Consider the following 14,052-nt stretch of genomic DNA (forward strand, 5'->3'; position numbering starts at 1 on the left):
GATAAGGGCATTAATGAGCCTATGTTGGGTGTGTGAAGCCTCTGTGAGATAGTTTAAAGTGGGTATCGCTTCATGGAGCTCCCTAACTGAGTACTTTGTCAATCTCTTCAAAGCACATCTTGGATCTCCTTCACAAAAGCCAGACTCAATGCCGCACGTTTAGGAACAGCCGACTTCAAGATCTTAAGCGTGTAGTAGCAGATATCACCATTGGCATCTGAGGAAGAAACGTAAGGCGAAAGCGATACGAGGTAATCCTGACTCAACACGTCCATATCGAGACTGGTGAACGTGGAAACAAGCTTCAATGATTTTTCTGCTCTTCCCTGGTCCTCGGTATCTATAACTTCGGTTGCAATCTCCAACGCCGTCTCCGTCAACTTCCTAAGCAGCTCCTTCGTAATCGGGTACTTTTATCTTTCGTTCCAGAAAGAATGTACTGTTCAAAAGATCTTTGAGCATGGTTGCTGTGAGTGATAACCTCTATCATTGTTTCACAAGTTACCTTGTAATCAGACTCCTCTTTTGGAGAGAAGCATATATTGTGAAGAGTCTCCTTTGCAATACCTCTAACATTTTCTTCTGGATCATTCAAATTCTTCATTAGCCTGATACAGAAATGTGACCTGATCTCAACAGTTTTGGTAAAACAAAGAAAATCTCTCATGATCCGAATAACTCTTTTCCGTACAGCAATACTTTCATCAGTCGTTCTTGCACAGATTGGCATGTAGTATCTCTCCAATAGACCGTTATTTGAGGAAATGTATTTGGCAAGAAGCTCGATAATAGCATCTCTTGACAGGGCAGCAGGACTTTCCAATAGCTTTGAAACCGAGCTACTCACCTTTGGATTCTTAAGAATGCTCAGGTCAAGCTCAATGAGATTGGATAACACCTTGATGGCTTTAGTGCTTAGTCTAACTTTCGAACTTTCAAGGGTATGCGTCAAGAGAGTCAAGAACTCGTCATACAATGAATTTAACGAAAGTGCAAGAATAAGCTTTGTGTAAACCTCTGGTGCCTTCTCGGTGGTGCTTGGCTTGAAATAGAAACCTGATAAGAGCTCGTCTATGGAATCATGTAAAGCAAGCTCGTGCTCTGATATACGACTCTTTTTGCTAGGACTGGAATGAAAGAACCCATGCTGCGATACACCAGAAGATGCCTTAGATAAAAGAGAGGAATACCTGGCAAGGGTTTTCAAGGCGATGTAATCTTTGCAAGAAGCAATAAGCATCATGCTTCCCAGGGTTAGTCTTGCAAGCTCTTTGACTTCCAGCGGATTAGAAATACCTGTATCACCAAGCTCTATGGGACAATCTAGCTTGAGGCCAAGAAGACAAACCCCAACACGACCAACTATATCTAAAGCAAGCGGTTCATTGGAAGTTTGGATTGTGCCTCTCATCAACGCTTCAATAAAATGAGATACGAGTGATGACAATATGGTTTCAGCTCCAGGACTATCGGGTGCAGAAAGAAGCTTGAGAAGGTCATCCAAAAGAATGTTAAAAGCAGCTTTGTAATTGGCTTCGCCAGATATAAGTTTTTCCACGCAAAACGATGCAACCATATTGGCAAGCACCTTTGACTCGTTGAACTTGCCCGCAAGTTTCTCAAGTATGGCTAGACGCTTGGCGTTCACAGTAGCTGTAGGGTTTGATGATTTGGGTAGCCTAAGGAAATCCTCAATTGAGGTGGCTTCTTGGTCAGCTTCCAAAGACTGAATAAGCCTTACTAGTAACAAGCTGAATGCTGAAACACTTGTACCAAGAGGGGTACGGAGCAGGTTGCTGGGACTGCTCTGATGCAGAATGCGATTAAAGTTGTTCATAATTTCGTGAATCAAGAAACGACGCTGGTGGTCGTATATGCTGAAGATGGTATGGAGGAGCTGTATCAGAGAAAAGCTTAATTCTGAAGACTTTGCATCGTTGTTCTCGTTGAAAATCACATCGAAGGATGCGTACTCTAGTTTCGTCAAAATGCGTTCGTCAACGTTGCCTTGCTCGACATAACTGGTGATATCATAAAGAAGCTTTGGGATAGCCTTTGAAACCTCTGAGGTTTCCTCTTGACCCAGGGAGGCCGTGATGGCACGAGAAACCAAATCGGCAATGCCGGTAATGTAAGTCTCCATGTAAAGACGCTTCTCCAAACCTCTAGTAGAAATGATCAAAAGAAGTAATCTAGCGGATACAATGGCCTCCAATGTCACTAAAGACTCACTGGTAACGCGATTTAAGCAAAGCTGCTGGGTTCTTCGTGTGTAATCCAGGTGAAGAGCAGGAACCCCGTTTGACTCTGTAAGACGAGTAAAAAGGTGAAACAACAGGTTAATAGCACCAAGCTTAAGTAAACGAGTGCCATTCTCGGCAACATGACAAACCAGCGAATCCAAAACATCGTCAGCATCGTCAAGGCCCACCTTATCTATCAGCTCAACTATACCAACCTTAGTAGCATCTGCAAGCTGCTCTGGGTCGAGTCTGACCCTTTTTCTCGAGGAAAACGACGAAGAGTTCAAGGTACGTTTTGGCGAGACCTTCTGACTCTCAACTTCCCTAGCAATAAGTTCATCATACTGCTCATCCAGAACACTAGTAGTTAAACTACCCAATTGAGGCACACTAAGACCTTCTGTATGTTCCACAAGATCCTCTGTTTCCACGTTTCTGGTCAGCTGAAGCAATCTATTCAAAACCTCGGGAAGTTCACGTAACCCCAGCTTCATAGCTCCATCGCTTGCAATAACCGGTTTCCTGAACCTGATGCCTTCAAGCTTCTCGTCGTCAAACGCCTCATATTTCAGAACCAACGCATCAATTGCATCTTTATAACCCTCAGAATCCTCATCCATAGCGTTGATAGCCCGATCTACCACGTCATTTAGCTTCAGATCTGGAGATGTAAGCGCATCTGGAGCTGGATGGCCCGTGCTGAAGAAGGAAAGAAGCGGACTTATTTCCCTTTTTGGAAGTAGGTGGTAGTATGGACTGACTGCCAACGCCTCGACCAAGTTTTTGGGGCCCTTTGTGGGCGGGGAGTCATGGGATGGGGAGAAGTGGGTGTTGATGTTACACTGGATCGGGAAATGTAATTACAGAGAGGTACGCGCGTTTGGGTGAGAAGCGGTGGTTTTATGTTTTGTAGTGGAGGGGCTGAAAAAAGGGTTAGTTTGGTGAAGGTTTTCTATTTTAGCGAGTGAAAGGGGTGGTGTTTTTTGTTTTGGTGTAAAAGTACAACGTGAAGAGTTTGGTTTGTATGTTGGTGGAGGGCCTCTTTGGCTGCAAATGGTGGTTAAAGGATGCAAATAAGTAAATGAAATGCAAATGGTGCCCCAGTTATGGGTGGACTGAAAAAGCTGCTTTCTAGGATTTCTGGCCTTCTCGGGAGCTCTTAAACCGTATTAGGAAGACTCCCTCGCCAGCGTATAACAAAGACACCCTCTACTCAAATTCTAAAGCTTTCAAGGGCTCGTGTCGAAGGTCGCCTTCCTTGTATGCTCCTCTGATATTTGTAAGTGCAATGCCTTGGGGCATAGCCCACCACAGATTCCATAAGTTTCTTAGCATGCCGTGGGTGTTGTAGACATTAACATACCGTTCGTCTTCGGGCTCATTGCGAGACGTACGCACATAATTAAGGTACTCTCTTGTAGTGAGATTATTAGCAGATAGAAACATGTGGAACGCTAGGAGCATTGCAGGATAAATAAACGCACAAATGCCGTATAGTGCAAGTAAGAAAGACACGGGATTTTTTGAAATGGAAGCAGAAAACGACCGCACGGCCGGGTCCTCCACCATCCTGTAGTGGTAAACATGGACCCAGCCAAGAACTGAAAGCATTATCGATGCAAGGGTGGCCAAAAGCAAAAACCATAGAAAGTAACGGTAATTCCTCAAGCCAACACAGTTATTCATAAACACACAATGATGATCGTGGACGAAAACACACGAATCGCAATTATGACAATGGCTCATCCGTGGCGTACGCCAGATATGGCAAGTCACGCAATACTTAACTGTAGTAGGTTTCGTAGTGCCAAAGTACGGAAGCGATACGGTGCTATGGAACTCGTCTGGTGCCTGGTGGCCCTCTTCCCGTATCACGCTAGGACTATACGAAACATGGATATTCCGAGGCGCAAAGCCCGGATCACAGCCTGCTGTTTTCACCATAAACATTAGCGTCAAGAACCATAGATAAGAAAACACTATAACCACAGCAGGCAGTACATTGTGCCACTGCCACGACGCCTCAAACACCCAGAACAACACGCCGCCTGCTAAAATCCCCAAAAACACCAAAACATGTATCGGCCACTGTTTCGAAGACTTGAACCGGCCCCCACAGATGTATATATGGGAAGTATTGGCTGGAGTCTTAGGATGGTAGTTTTTCGTAGGCTCCTCGAGCCGTAGCGCCGGATCGGTGATAAGCCAGTTGGTGGCTATCCAGTGGAACACATTGGACGCAGGCATGGCCGTGGGATTACATTTAATAGGGGGGATGTTTGGTGTGTAGAAGTAGTAGTAGTTCAAGTGTTGATGCTGGTTTCCTGCAGCCATGTCTTAACTATGGGAGCCATCACCAAAAGTGGCTGCGAGTTTATTCACCTTACACCAGTTCTTACCTTGTACATATAAAACACGCCAGAATGCTTCGTTTGGCTCTGAACTTGGGCAGGAGACTCCCCCAGGCCAGGGCGTTCCCGAGAACTAAAAATTTCCAGGCAATTCCACGCCGTCACCTTTCTGGCAATGCCTTGGGCTCGTTGAGGTCTGGAGGCCTTATAGCTAATATCTTTGCAGGCGCTTACTTGGGCGGTCTTGTGGTTTGTTTTGGTTCTTTGTACCTTCTTTATCATGATGCTGATAAGAGACAGCATATTCCGTACCTGGTGGGCTTGGAAAATACTGTCATCGCTGTGAAAGGTATAGGCAAAGACGATGTGCTACAGCTGCCTCGACATGCGGTGAAACATTACCGCCGGTTGCTTATTAAACTCGGGGAGGAAATTGATCCGGACTTTCTGTTTGAAGAGACGGTCAATGGCGAACGCCAGTACCGTGTCCCGTTGGTGAGCAGCGATGCGTTACTTAGAAAGAAGGGAGCTGACTTTGCTAACTTTTATATTGACATTGTGTTGCGCTACTCGCGTGCTCTTTTATCGAAAGAACACGTTTTGGAATCCATCAGCATGCTTAAACAGATTCTTGATAACGATGAGGTTTTCTATAGACTAGGCGATGCCGAGCGGATGAGTCAGTGTTGTCGCTTGTTGAGTGATATTTCGCCTTCGGATCCTGAAAAGGAGTACTACTTGAAACGTGCTATTGATATGTTGTCGCTGACGTTTCTGCGGGTGAATTTGAAGGATTATCTTCTCCAGGACGACCTGAGAGTGTCTGACGAGTTGATTCGTTCTTTAAACAGCTTGGCATTTGTGTATGCCACAGAGAGCAAGACGGCTAAGAATAAGAAGCAGAAGAACGAGTTGCTCTCGAAAGCACTCAATATCTATTTGGCAAACTTAAAGAGTGTCACCAGTATCGAGAAGGTTATCTTTTCTGGCGAATTAACGCAAGCATCTTTCCCGCTCTTCAACTGTGAAGAAGATAACCTTCGTATGCTTTCTGCTGAAATGAAAAGCCATATATCTGAAATCTTATGGGCCAAAAACTTCAAAGACAGTGCCGTCGCTTGGGGTGAAGAAGTGGTGGACGAAATCTACTTCGACCACAGGAACATTGCGCGTGCCACGCCAGTATTGGTGAGTGTTTTGGACAACTTGGTGGTCATGTACGGCAAGCTTAAAGATAAAAAGTCACAGGAACGTTGTTTGGCGCTTCGTGAGGAGTTGCGTGAATTCGACCGTGATCCTCCTTCTTGGTACGATAGTGTTGTGAACCGTTTCACGAAAATCATCTACCACAAGGGCCCTCTTGGTATTTTGGAGAAGGCTCTTAAAGAGAGATTTGGTCCTCCAGAGAGAGTGCCTGAGATTGAAGAGCACGAAGACGAAGACGCCGAGTAGGTATACATGAAATGATACAAAGAGAGGGCTTTTGAGTCCTCTGTGAGGAATCAAAGTTATCAGGAGTCCACTGGTCCTTCATTGGTAATGAACTGCCTCTTTGGACCTCCCTTCCTCCAAACCTACTTTTCCTGTCAGTTGAAAAGACGTTCAGTTTTTAAACCCCATGCTGGCAAAGGCCTTCCTGAGACATCTAAAAGCTTTGCCTCCTCGAACCACCACGCTTCACCACCTTCCAGCCATTCACTACATCTTCGTTAATGGCTGCGAAAAAGGGTCCTCCAAATATACCCCCATCGAAACACCAAAATACTCCAAAGCACACATCAAAAACACCATCCCCATAACCCCATAACCCTTCTCCACCCCAAAACACCCCCAAAAATCCCCAAACAGCTCTTTCAATCTCCCATCTGGCAACCTAGTATCGTCTGGTGTACGGGTGTCCCGGCAAAACACTGCCCAATCAAATCGCGAGTAACTGTAAGGTTAAAGGAAAACCCGGGGTGCTCACAGGGCTCTATGAAGTACCAGAAAAAAAAGGTCAACTGTGATAACTAAACTACTTCGTTTCTTCATCCTCCCCCAGAAATGTTGTCCCTTACGCGTATTGGCCTCGCCTCCCAAAGACAGCTTTTGAGACCTTCCTTGCTTCAGGCTGCTCGTTCCATTAAGACCATTCCACAGCCTCCAGGACACATTGTGGGTACTGTGAACGATGCTTACGTTCCACCAAAGCCAGCCAAGCTGCATGGCTCTGCTCACTGGACCACTGAAAGAGCTGTTGCTATTGGTCTTGTTCCTTTGATTGGTGCTTCTTTCTTTAGTGGTCCATCTGTGGTTCTTGACTCCACCTTGTCCGCATTCTTGCTTGCCCACTCGTGGGTTGGTTTCCAGTCGTGTATCATTGATTATATTCCATCGAGAGTGTACGGCTCCTACCACAACTACGCCATTTACTTGTTGACTTTTGGTACTGGTGTGGCTGCTTACGGTGTGTACGAGCTTGAGAAGAAGGAAGAGGGCGGTGTCACTGGTATTGTTGCCAAGCTCTTCACTGCTTAGATAGCGCCGTTTTATTTAGAGCATATGGCACCGTTTCCACAGAGCATACTATCATCATCACGACAATCTTATATTATTTATCATAAATAAAATGCAAAAAATTTAGGACTTTTCGTTTAGAACCCTTCCACATCTTTGAGTTCGGCTTGCGCCGGAACAACCTTGTGATCTAGCCAGTACTTGAGGAACTCTCGTGCTTCGGTAACCGACCGTTTGTGGACTTCTCCGTGGCTGAGAACTCGAAGTGTGTACCGATTGGCATTATAAGCATCTCTCACACTAAGAGACTCGATAAACTTGACTGTTCGCTGCTGCTCGTCAATCTTGGCCACGATTAGATCCTCATCAATCATTTCAATAATAAGTTGCTCTAAATTCTCGGGTTTCCCTTCTAAAGCCTGCTCTAGAGAGTACTCCCGCAAGAGAGCGTCGAACGACACTTCCCGGCCTTCGTTTTCATTGCAAACAGAAATCAACGTCAATTTTGCAAGCTTCTTGGCTAAATGGTACAGCAAATCAAGGAAGCTGTTCTTTTGTCGAAGGTAACTGGCAAAATCGCCAAATGCAAAAAGTTCAATGGTGTTGATGCCCTTCAGCAACTGCTCATCATTGGACGATGGCCAATTGGCAACAGACTCTAAAGGCTCGCGATAGCTGTATTTCCCACTCTCGCTGAGTAGATTGACGATTTCTTCCACTGACATGTAGTTGATATTTCTGGAGTTGATACACCTGAGCTTATCAGACTGAGTGACCTGCACCCAGAGGCCCCTAGTGAACCAACTCTGGGTATAAACGGCCCACGAGAAAGTCAAGGAGACGGATAATGAGGAGTTGGTTGAGTTTGCTGGAGTCGTTTAGATCGTTGCAGGCTTCTTGGCTTTCGAATCGGGTGATGGCGTTGGCAAAGTTGGCTTGTAGTTCTTCCTCGGTTTCTCCATCATATGTGAAGAACAGAGAAGATGCACCAAGATTCGAAAGAATGGTTTGGAAATTGGTATAGAGCTTTTCGGCAACTTCTTGTGTCAGCAAAGGCGGTCCTGGTTTCTCCTCTTGTTCTTCGAACAAGATGCATCGAAGGTTCTTGAGATTTGCAGCCATATCTCTGTCTTCAAGAAGAGGGCTCAGCGAGACCGTTTTGAGCAAATAAGAGCTGGCGTAGGTATTAATTTTTGATGTAAGCGGTCCCAAAGACTGAATGATTGTTTGTACCATACCAATGGCGTGAAACACAAAGGGTAAACGCTTTTGCAATGCAGCGAAGGAGTTGAACAAGGCAAATACAGGAGAATTGAAAACAGACCAGCCAGCAGTGTTCTCATCTGTGGCCATAACTTCCTCTTTCTTCACCATAGCCACCTGGGCGAGGCTGAAAATTGAAGCGTAAGTGCTCTTGGCCTTTTCTACCAAGGAGCTTTTCGTTTGAGGTTTTGGTTCCACTGTTGATATCTCAGCTATTTTGCCAATGACCGTGCCAATAATGAAAGACGGTGAAGACATCTTCATAAAAGCCTTGTTCAAAACGAAGTCCCCCACGAGACCAACAACAAACTTATCCACAATATCAGAAGAAAGCGGGTTCTCTTTCTTGGTATCAAAGATCGCTTCAAGTAGCTTATGCGTAAGGACTTCGAAGTATAGCGTTCTGGAGTCCTGAGACGATTCACTGGGCCTCGTCTTGGGATCGAAAATAGCATGCTGGGTGGCCAAATACTCGTCAATGATTTGCTCGTCTGAAAGAGATCTAGCCACACGATTCGTCTCTTCAAGAGAAGCCTTCTGAGCGTGGAGAAACCTGAATTGGCCATTTTCCAACGCTGTAGCGCCAATGTGGTCCTTCAAAATGTCAGCAATGTCATCCACCACAAACAAAAACCTCTCTCCCTCAACCTCCCGGGTCAACCTGGTAACAATATCCTTCACAATAACACACAATTGAGTATACACTTCAGCCACAAAGTCGTAGTTATCTGTACCTAGTTTCGTATACCACGAGCAAACAAAGTTGGTCACTATACTGCTCAAGAAGAGATGAATCTCAAAATTCAACTCAGGAAGCCCAGGATCAACGAGCCATGGCAATCTCTCGAGTAGCTGTTTCTTAGAAGCCTCGTTTAGTCTCTGTAAGTTCTTCCCTGGTATATATAGTTTCAGAAGAAGCGCCACCTGGGGGCATTCCGTCTCCGTGGACGCTCTGGCAATCTTTGAGTTTCCAATTGTCACCTGGTTCGTTTTAAACCGTTTCAGGTCCTTCACCAGCTTCCGAGGCCGTAGGCCCTTTTCGTGTTTCACCATGGGATGCAAATTTCACTTTGAATGACGTCCACACGAAACCTTGGCAGTTATATATCAAAGAAAAGGCTTAAAATATCCCCAATATACAGCTCCTGCTTCGAAATGGCCTTATCAGGGCAGATCAGGAAGTGTTGATGTTTCTGGTGGGAGGCACTGGTGCGCTGGAGGTGGAGGCCTCTATACTCCAGATCCGAGTCAAAAGTGAAACAACCCCATCTGGACTCTCTGCCATGCTTCCGAGGATTCTGGTGAGGGCCAAATCGACATGTACAAAGTTCCATCCGCTTAATGATAACTATAAAACGTTGAGGCATATCCACTTTCCTGGAATTACGCCTTTCCAGAAAGGCGAGGCCATCCAGGCCCAGATGGTGGCAGCCAACTTGGATTTCAAGAAGATGGAGGCGAAAATACGCAAACAGCAAAAGGATTTTCTTGACCAGGGGTTTGCTCTTTCGGATTATGAAGATAAGTTCTTGAAACAGGTGCTTCTGATGAAACCGTTTCCTACTCTTTTGACGTTTGAGTTTGATAATGTGTATACTGGAGGGAAGCAAATGAAACAGGACCCGCTGTTGGTGCAAAAGATTCACGAGTACGAGGCTTTGGGGTGTAAGTACCACCAGCTTGAAAGAGGAGGCCAGGTTACGTGGCATGGCAATGGCCAAATGACGGCTTACTTGATATTGGACTTGAAACAGTTCAGCCAACTCACAGTGAAGTGTTTTGTGGATGCCGTGTTGCTTCGGGCGGTACAGAATATGCTAGAGAAGAACTACGGCCTTGAAAGTCATACGAACGATAACCCTGGCGTGTGGATGGCACCTAACGACTTGAAAATCGCTTCTGTGGGCTGCAACATCCAGCGTGCCATCACCTCGTATGGAGTTGGCGTCAATATCAATCCAGATATGAAGTTTTTGAATACTTACACCATGTGTGGGTTGCCAGGGACCAGAGCCACCTCTTTGAAGGAGTTGAAGCCCGATGCTGACCTTCTGGTTAGAACAGCTGGCGATTTGTATGCTAAAGAAATCGCCAAGTTGCTTAACATCACTACAGTCGAACATATGGATGGCCAAGACCTTCTCGCAGAGGAACTGTAAATAGCTGGTCTGTCTGGAATGCATGTCTCACATAGACGATATACATATTATCATTAAGAAGCATGTATAACATGGTCTCCGCAAATATAGGAATGGCCACGAATTCCATTGGGCACTGAATTGATTGGGAGAAAATAAACTCTTTACTTGCTAAGAGGATACTCTGGTCTTCTTCTCCCACACGTTTGATGTTTGTGATAATCCAATTTAATTAAAGACAGACTTCAATGAGAGTACAAGTCATGGTATGAAGAGCCTCATATAGTGAATGGTTTCCCAACAATATCGTTTACGAATGGTTGAATTAATGCTTCGTAATTATTTTAAGAGGTTGACTTTGAGCATTTTTAGGGGTTTTTAGGAAACTCGACAGAAACAGCTTGTTGTAGCATATTTTAGGTAACTATAGTTGTACTTTCCGCCAATTCTAAACGGTGACATCCTTCTAATTCTGAAAGTGGCAGTGTCAAGCGATATATATACACATTTCCCTCCACTCTACTGAACTTAACGAGAATGTTGGAGCAATTTTTTGTTTTTGAGAAGTATAAGCTGGGAACAAGTAAACCAGGAGCTACCTTGCTTCCAGAAGCGGTGAAGAAGAATTACTCGAACCATGTGAACAGAGTATACGAGAAGGATGGATATATCTATTCGGGAAGCCGAGTTCATTATGAGGTGAACGAAAACATTAGCATAAAACCAATTAACAAAATCAAATCGGAAGAGACGACAAGAGACATTGGATGGGAACCAAACTTTGATAAGGAGAGCTTTTATGCTGTTTATGCTGTTATTCACCCCAGTCAGCTCTCTATAAAAGAATACAAAACGGAAAAAGAAGATATGGATATTGGGTTATGCGTGATGAAGTCAGGAAACCATCTTTTCGCCTTTCCACAAAAGTATATGTTAAAATTTCGAGGCAGTTTGGTTGACCTTTGCGAATTACCCACAGGCGGTTCGTTGACTCTACTGAACAAGCTTTGGGAGCAAGACAGTTTTATACATGATCCTCTTGACTTCATGGTCTTACCAGGCCTGTCAGTGGCTAATATGTTTAAGTTTGAGTTTGAGTTTCACTTGAAGCTGTCAAAGAAAAAACAACATCCACCTGTGACATTGACTGAGGTGACTGTGGTGCTTGAAGAATTGAGCACCACAACAGAAGTGAAGAACGACAAGGTTTTTCTTTCAAGAAGGTTGCGTCGTGAAACTCTTTTACAAAAAAAAATGAACCAGCCCCTTAGCTTTCAAATGCATAGCCATGGGAATTGGAAATGCTATCCTACTGATTCCTTCTACCAATGTACCTTGCCTGATATTGGACCTACTTTCTTCACAAGCACCCAGTCCAGAACATACGCAATGGAGGTAGCTATGAAGGTAGATTGCTCAGGTTATTCCATGACCCTAACCACTAACCGGCGGTTCGCTGTTGCCAGTACTAAGCTTCGAAATAACGAGAGCAATAGCTCTCGAGGCCCTCCACAGAGACAACGTGGAGTTGTATACATGGAAGACGTTGGTACTGACCGTATATTGGCGCTTGATAAGACTTGCAAGCTCATCGACGAGCTTAAGGAAAAAGGCTATCAGTATATATGTCATCGTACTGAGGGATACCTTTGTGGTGGGAAGGCTAGCGCCCTTTCCGTTATCACGGTGCTTCCTACTATGCTTATCCAGCACAGTCAAACGGAAATCCCAGATAAAATGCTTCGTCATTGGGGGCTTGACAAGTTTGGATCTGGTCCAATTATTAACGACAGAGCGAAACTAGTGCTTTGTGAATATGAAGCTGGAGAGCAGGGGGAATACAAGTTGCACTTTGGTCGTGATATCCAAGTTTTTGACTTCATGGTTTTGACCACCTATGGCTTCTACAAATGTCCCACCTCCTCGAGACCAACGTTTTTCAGCAAGAGCAACAAGCTACTGGTGAGATTTAATAAGGACATTTGGACTTTTTCACGATCAGGTAACATTGTGGTGCTGAAGACGAGACTTGTGCGTATGCTTGAAATTCAATACTTTCTGGAAACAAAAGACCCCCCGCTCCGTCTTCATATCGAGCTTCATGAATATATCCAGGGTAATGCTTTGAAATATAGAAGTTTCTCCAGGAAGATGGTTCTCGTGGATGAATTCAATCCCATGTATGAACCGACGTTTCATCGTGATACCTGGTCACAGCTAAGGCAGCAAACATGGCCATTCTCTGCTGATAAGAGAGCCTATAATGCAACGCTTCCTTCGTTGGGACCCTCGTTCTTTGCTGAGAACATTACAAGGACGTATATGCTTTCTATTGAAGCCGTTGCAGCGAAGGAGAGGCACAAGGTGTTGTTACCTATTGAAGTTGCAAACAAGCCGGAGTAGCGGTAGGAGTTAAACGAGCAACGTTTGAAAACCTAAAAGACTTTCTGGGGAACTCCTCAAACACGTAAAAGGCTTCAACGCGGCAGTCTTTCATCTTGTCGATATAGCATGAGTTCAATGAAGAGCAGCAATAGTGTTAAATATTACTTTCGCCCTTGTTGTAGTTACCCTCTTTAAACGCCGGCTTTTCTTCATGTGTTCTTGGCTATTCGCAGGAGCAGACCAAAATAACAAACATCATGGGTAAGTATTATTCAATTCATCCGCAGAAACAAGCAACAACATGTATTCTACTGCCGGTCCAGACAAGTGACGGGATGGTGAGTAACCTGTGTCCCTCTGCTGGCTGACAAAGCCAAGTTCAGTTACCAGACCTTTGAACGGTTATATCATCCCCAGCTTGCCTCAAATCCAAACCTATGTCTTATCTGGAGGCGGAAGCAGGGGAATCTGGCGGTAGTTGTGGAGCCGTTGACGTGACAAACTATACTTGAGTCTGTCTCTCTTCGTCCGAAGCATCCTTAGCCTCTCAAACTTAGCGCCCTTTTCAGTATCCACGCCTTTGCCCACAGCATCCAAGCGGACTTTCCGTAGATTGAAGTCACTCTCGAGCGACATCTTCTTCCGCTGCAAACGAGCCACTTCCTTCTGGAGCTTTTCAAGAAGGTACGTGATCTGAGGATGTGTTTCGTTCTTAAGTCTCGCCTGGGCGTTTTGGAGGTCGCTTTCTGGCACTAGTCCAAACACTTTCTGCGTGTCAAGCACCTGTTTGAGTCTGGGAATGTCTTTAGTAGCTTGTTCTAGGGATTCAAGCGAGGAGCCTAGAAGGTCCACTGAGTCCTCGAAGATCCGTGCACTGGTGTAAAGCGGCGGCAGCGACATGACAGATATGAGGAATTCCAATGTAATACAGCAATTCCCTTATTTAGCCCCTCTATGGTTCACCTGGACTGGAAGGTACTTGTATGTTTATATGTTTGTATGTTTATAGCGCGCTCTGATTATCAACAGATAGTAGGGTCTGGAGATCCAGAAGGGTCCATGTAAAACCTGCCCCAGACCTGGAAAATCGAAGAAAATGCGTTCTACATAAAGTGATTGTTGCCGTTTTCTATAAAGCCCTTTTTTCAGCTTTCCTTCTTTTTCCCTTTCGACTTC

The 14,052-nt window shown here is 45.0% G+C and overlaps 7 protein-coding genes across 7 annotated transcripts; 4 read left to right on the forward strand and 3 right to left on the reverse strand. All coding sequences in view use genetic code 12, as the record gives it.

Annotated features, from left to right (window-relative positions):
* Positions 1–107: 107 nt before the first annotated feature.
* Positions 108–4,490, reverse strand: CXQ85_001294 (palmitoyltransferase; the record flags this gene model as incomplete). Its single annotated transcript, XM_025485009.1, has 3 exons — positions 108–410; positions 506–2,972; positions 3,457–4,490. The coding sequence occupies 3 exons, from the start codon at positions 4,488–4,490 to the stop codon at positions 108–110; spliced, it is 3,804 nt and encodes a 1,267-aa protein (XP_025339940.1).
* A 176-nt stretch (positions 4,491–4,666) lies between these two features.
* CXQ85_001295 (uncharacterized protein) lies at positions 4,667–6,046 on the forward strand (the record flags this gene model as incomplete). The annotated part of the gene is made up of 1 exon (XM_025485010.1): positions 4,667–6,046. One exon carries the CDS (start codon positions 4,667–4,669, stop codon positions 6,044–6,046), a length of 1,380 nt encoding a protein of 459 aa, XP_025339941.1.
* A 591-nt stretch (positions 6,047–6,637) lies between these two features.
* Positions 6,638–7,111, forward strand: CXQ85_001296 (succinate dehydrogenase membrane anchor subunit; the record flags this gene model as incomplete). Its single annotated transcript, XM_025485011.1, has 1 exon — positions 6,638–7,111. The coding sequence occupies one exon, from the start codon at positions 6,638–6,640 to the stop codon at positions 7,109–7,111; it is 474 nt and encodes a 157-aa protein (XP_025339942.1).
* Positions 7,112–7,227: 116 nt separating this feature from the next.
* CXQ85_001297 (PXA domain-containing protein) lies at positions 7,228–9,406 on the reverse strand (the record flags this gene model as incomplete). Its single annotated transcript, XM_025485012.1, has 2 exons — positions 7,228–7,857; positions 7,892–9,406. The coding sequence occupies 2 exons, from the start codon at positions 9,404–9,406 to the stop codon at positions 7,228–7,230; spliced, it is 2,145 nt and encodes a 714-aa protein (XP_025339943.1).
* A 230-nt stretch (positions 9,407–9,636) lies between these two features.
* Positions 9,637–10,512, forward strand: CXQ85_001298 (lipoyl(octanoyl) transferase; the record flags this gene model as incomplete). Its single annotated transcript, XM_025485013.1, has 1 exon — positions 9,637–10,512. One exon carries the CDS (start codon positions 9,637–9,639, stop codon positions 10,510–10,512), a length of 876 nt encoding a protein of 291 aa, XP_025339944.1.
* Positions 10,513–11,028: 516 nt separating this feature from the next.
* On the forward strand, positions 11,029–12,894 carry CXQ85_001299 (uncharacterized protein; the record flags this gene model as incomplete). The annotated part of the gene is made up of 1 exon (XM_025485014.1): positions 11,029–12,894. The coding sequence occupies one exon, from the start codon at positions 11,029–11,031 to the stop codon at positions 12,892–12,894; it is 1,866 nt and encodes a 621-aa protein (XP_025339945.1).
* Positions 12,895–13,311: 417 nt separating this feature from the next.
* SPC19 (Spc19p) lies at positions 13,312–13,776 on the reverse strand (the record flags this gene model as incomplete). The annotated part of the gene is made up of 1 exon (XM_025485015.1): positions 13,312–13,776. One exon carries the CDS (start codon positions 13,774–13,776, stop codon positions 13,312–13,314), a length of 465 nt encoding a protein of 154 aa, XP_025339946.1.
* Positions 13,777–14,052: the final 276 nt, after the last annotated feature.

The sequence above is a fragment of the Candidozyma haemuli genome, assembly GCF_002926055.2.
Source record: "Candidozyma haemuli strain B11899 chromosome Unknown B_2014730914, whole genome shotgun sequence".
NCBI classification, from domain to species: Eukaryota; Fungi; Ascomycota; class Pichiomycetes; order Serinales; family Metschnikowiaceae; genus Candidozyma; species Candidozyma haemuli.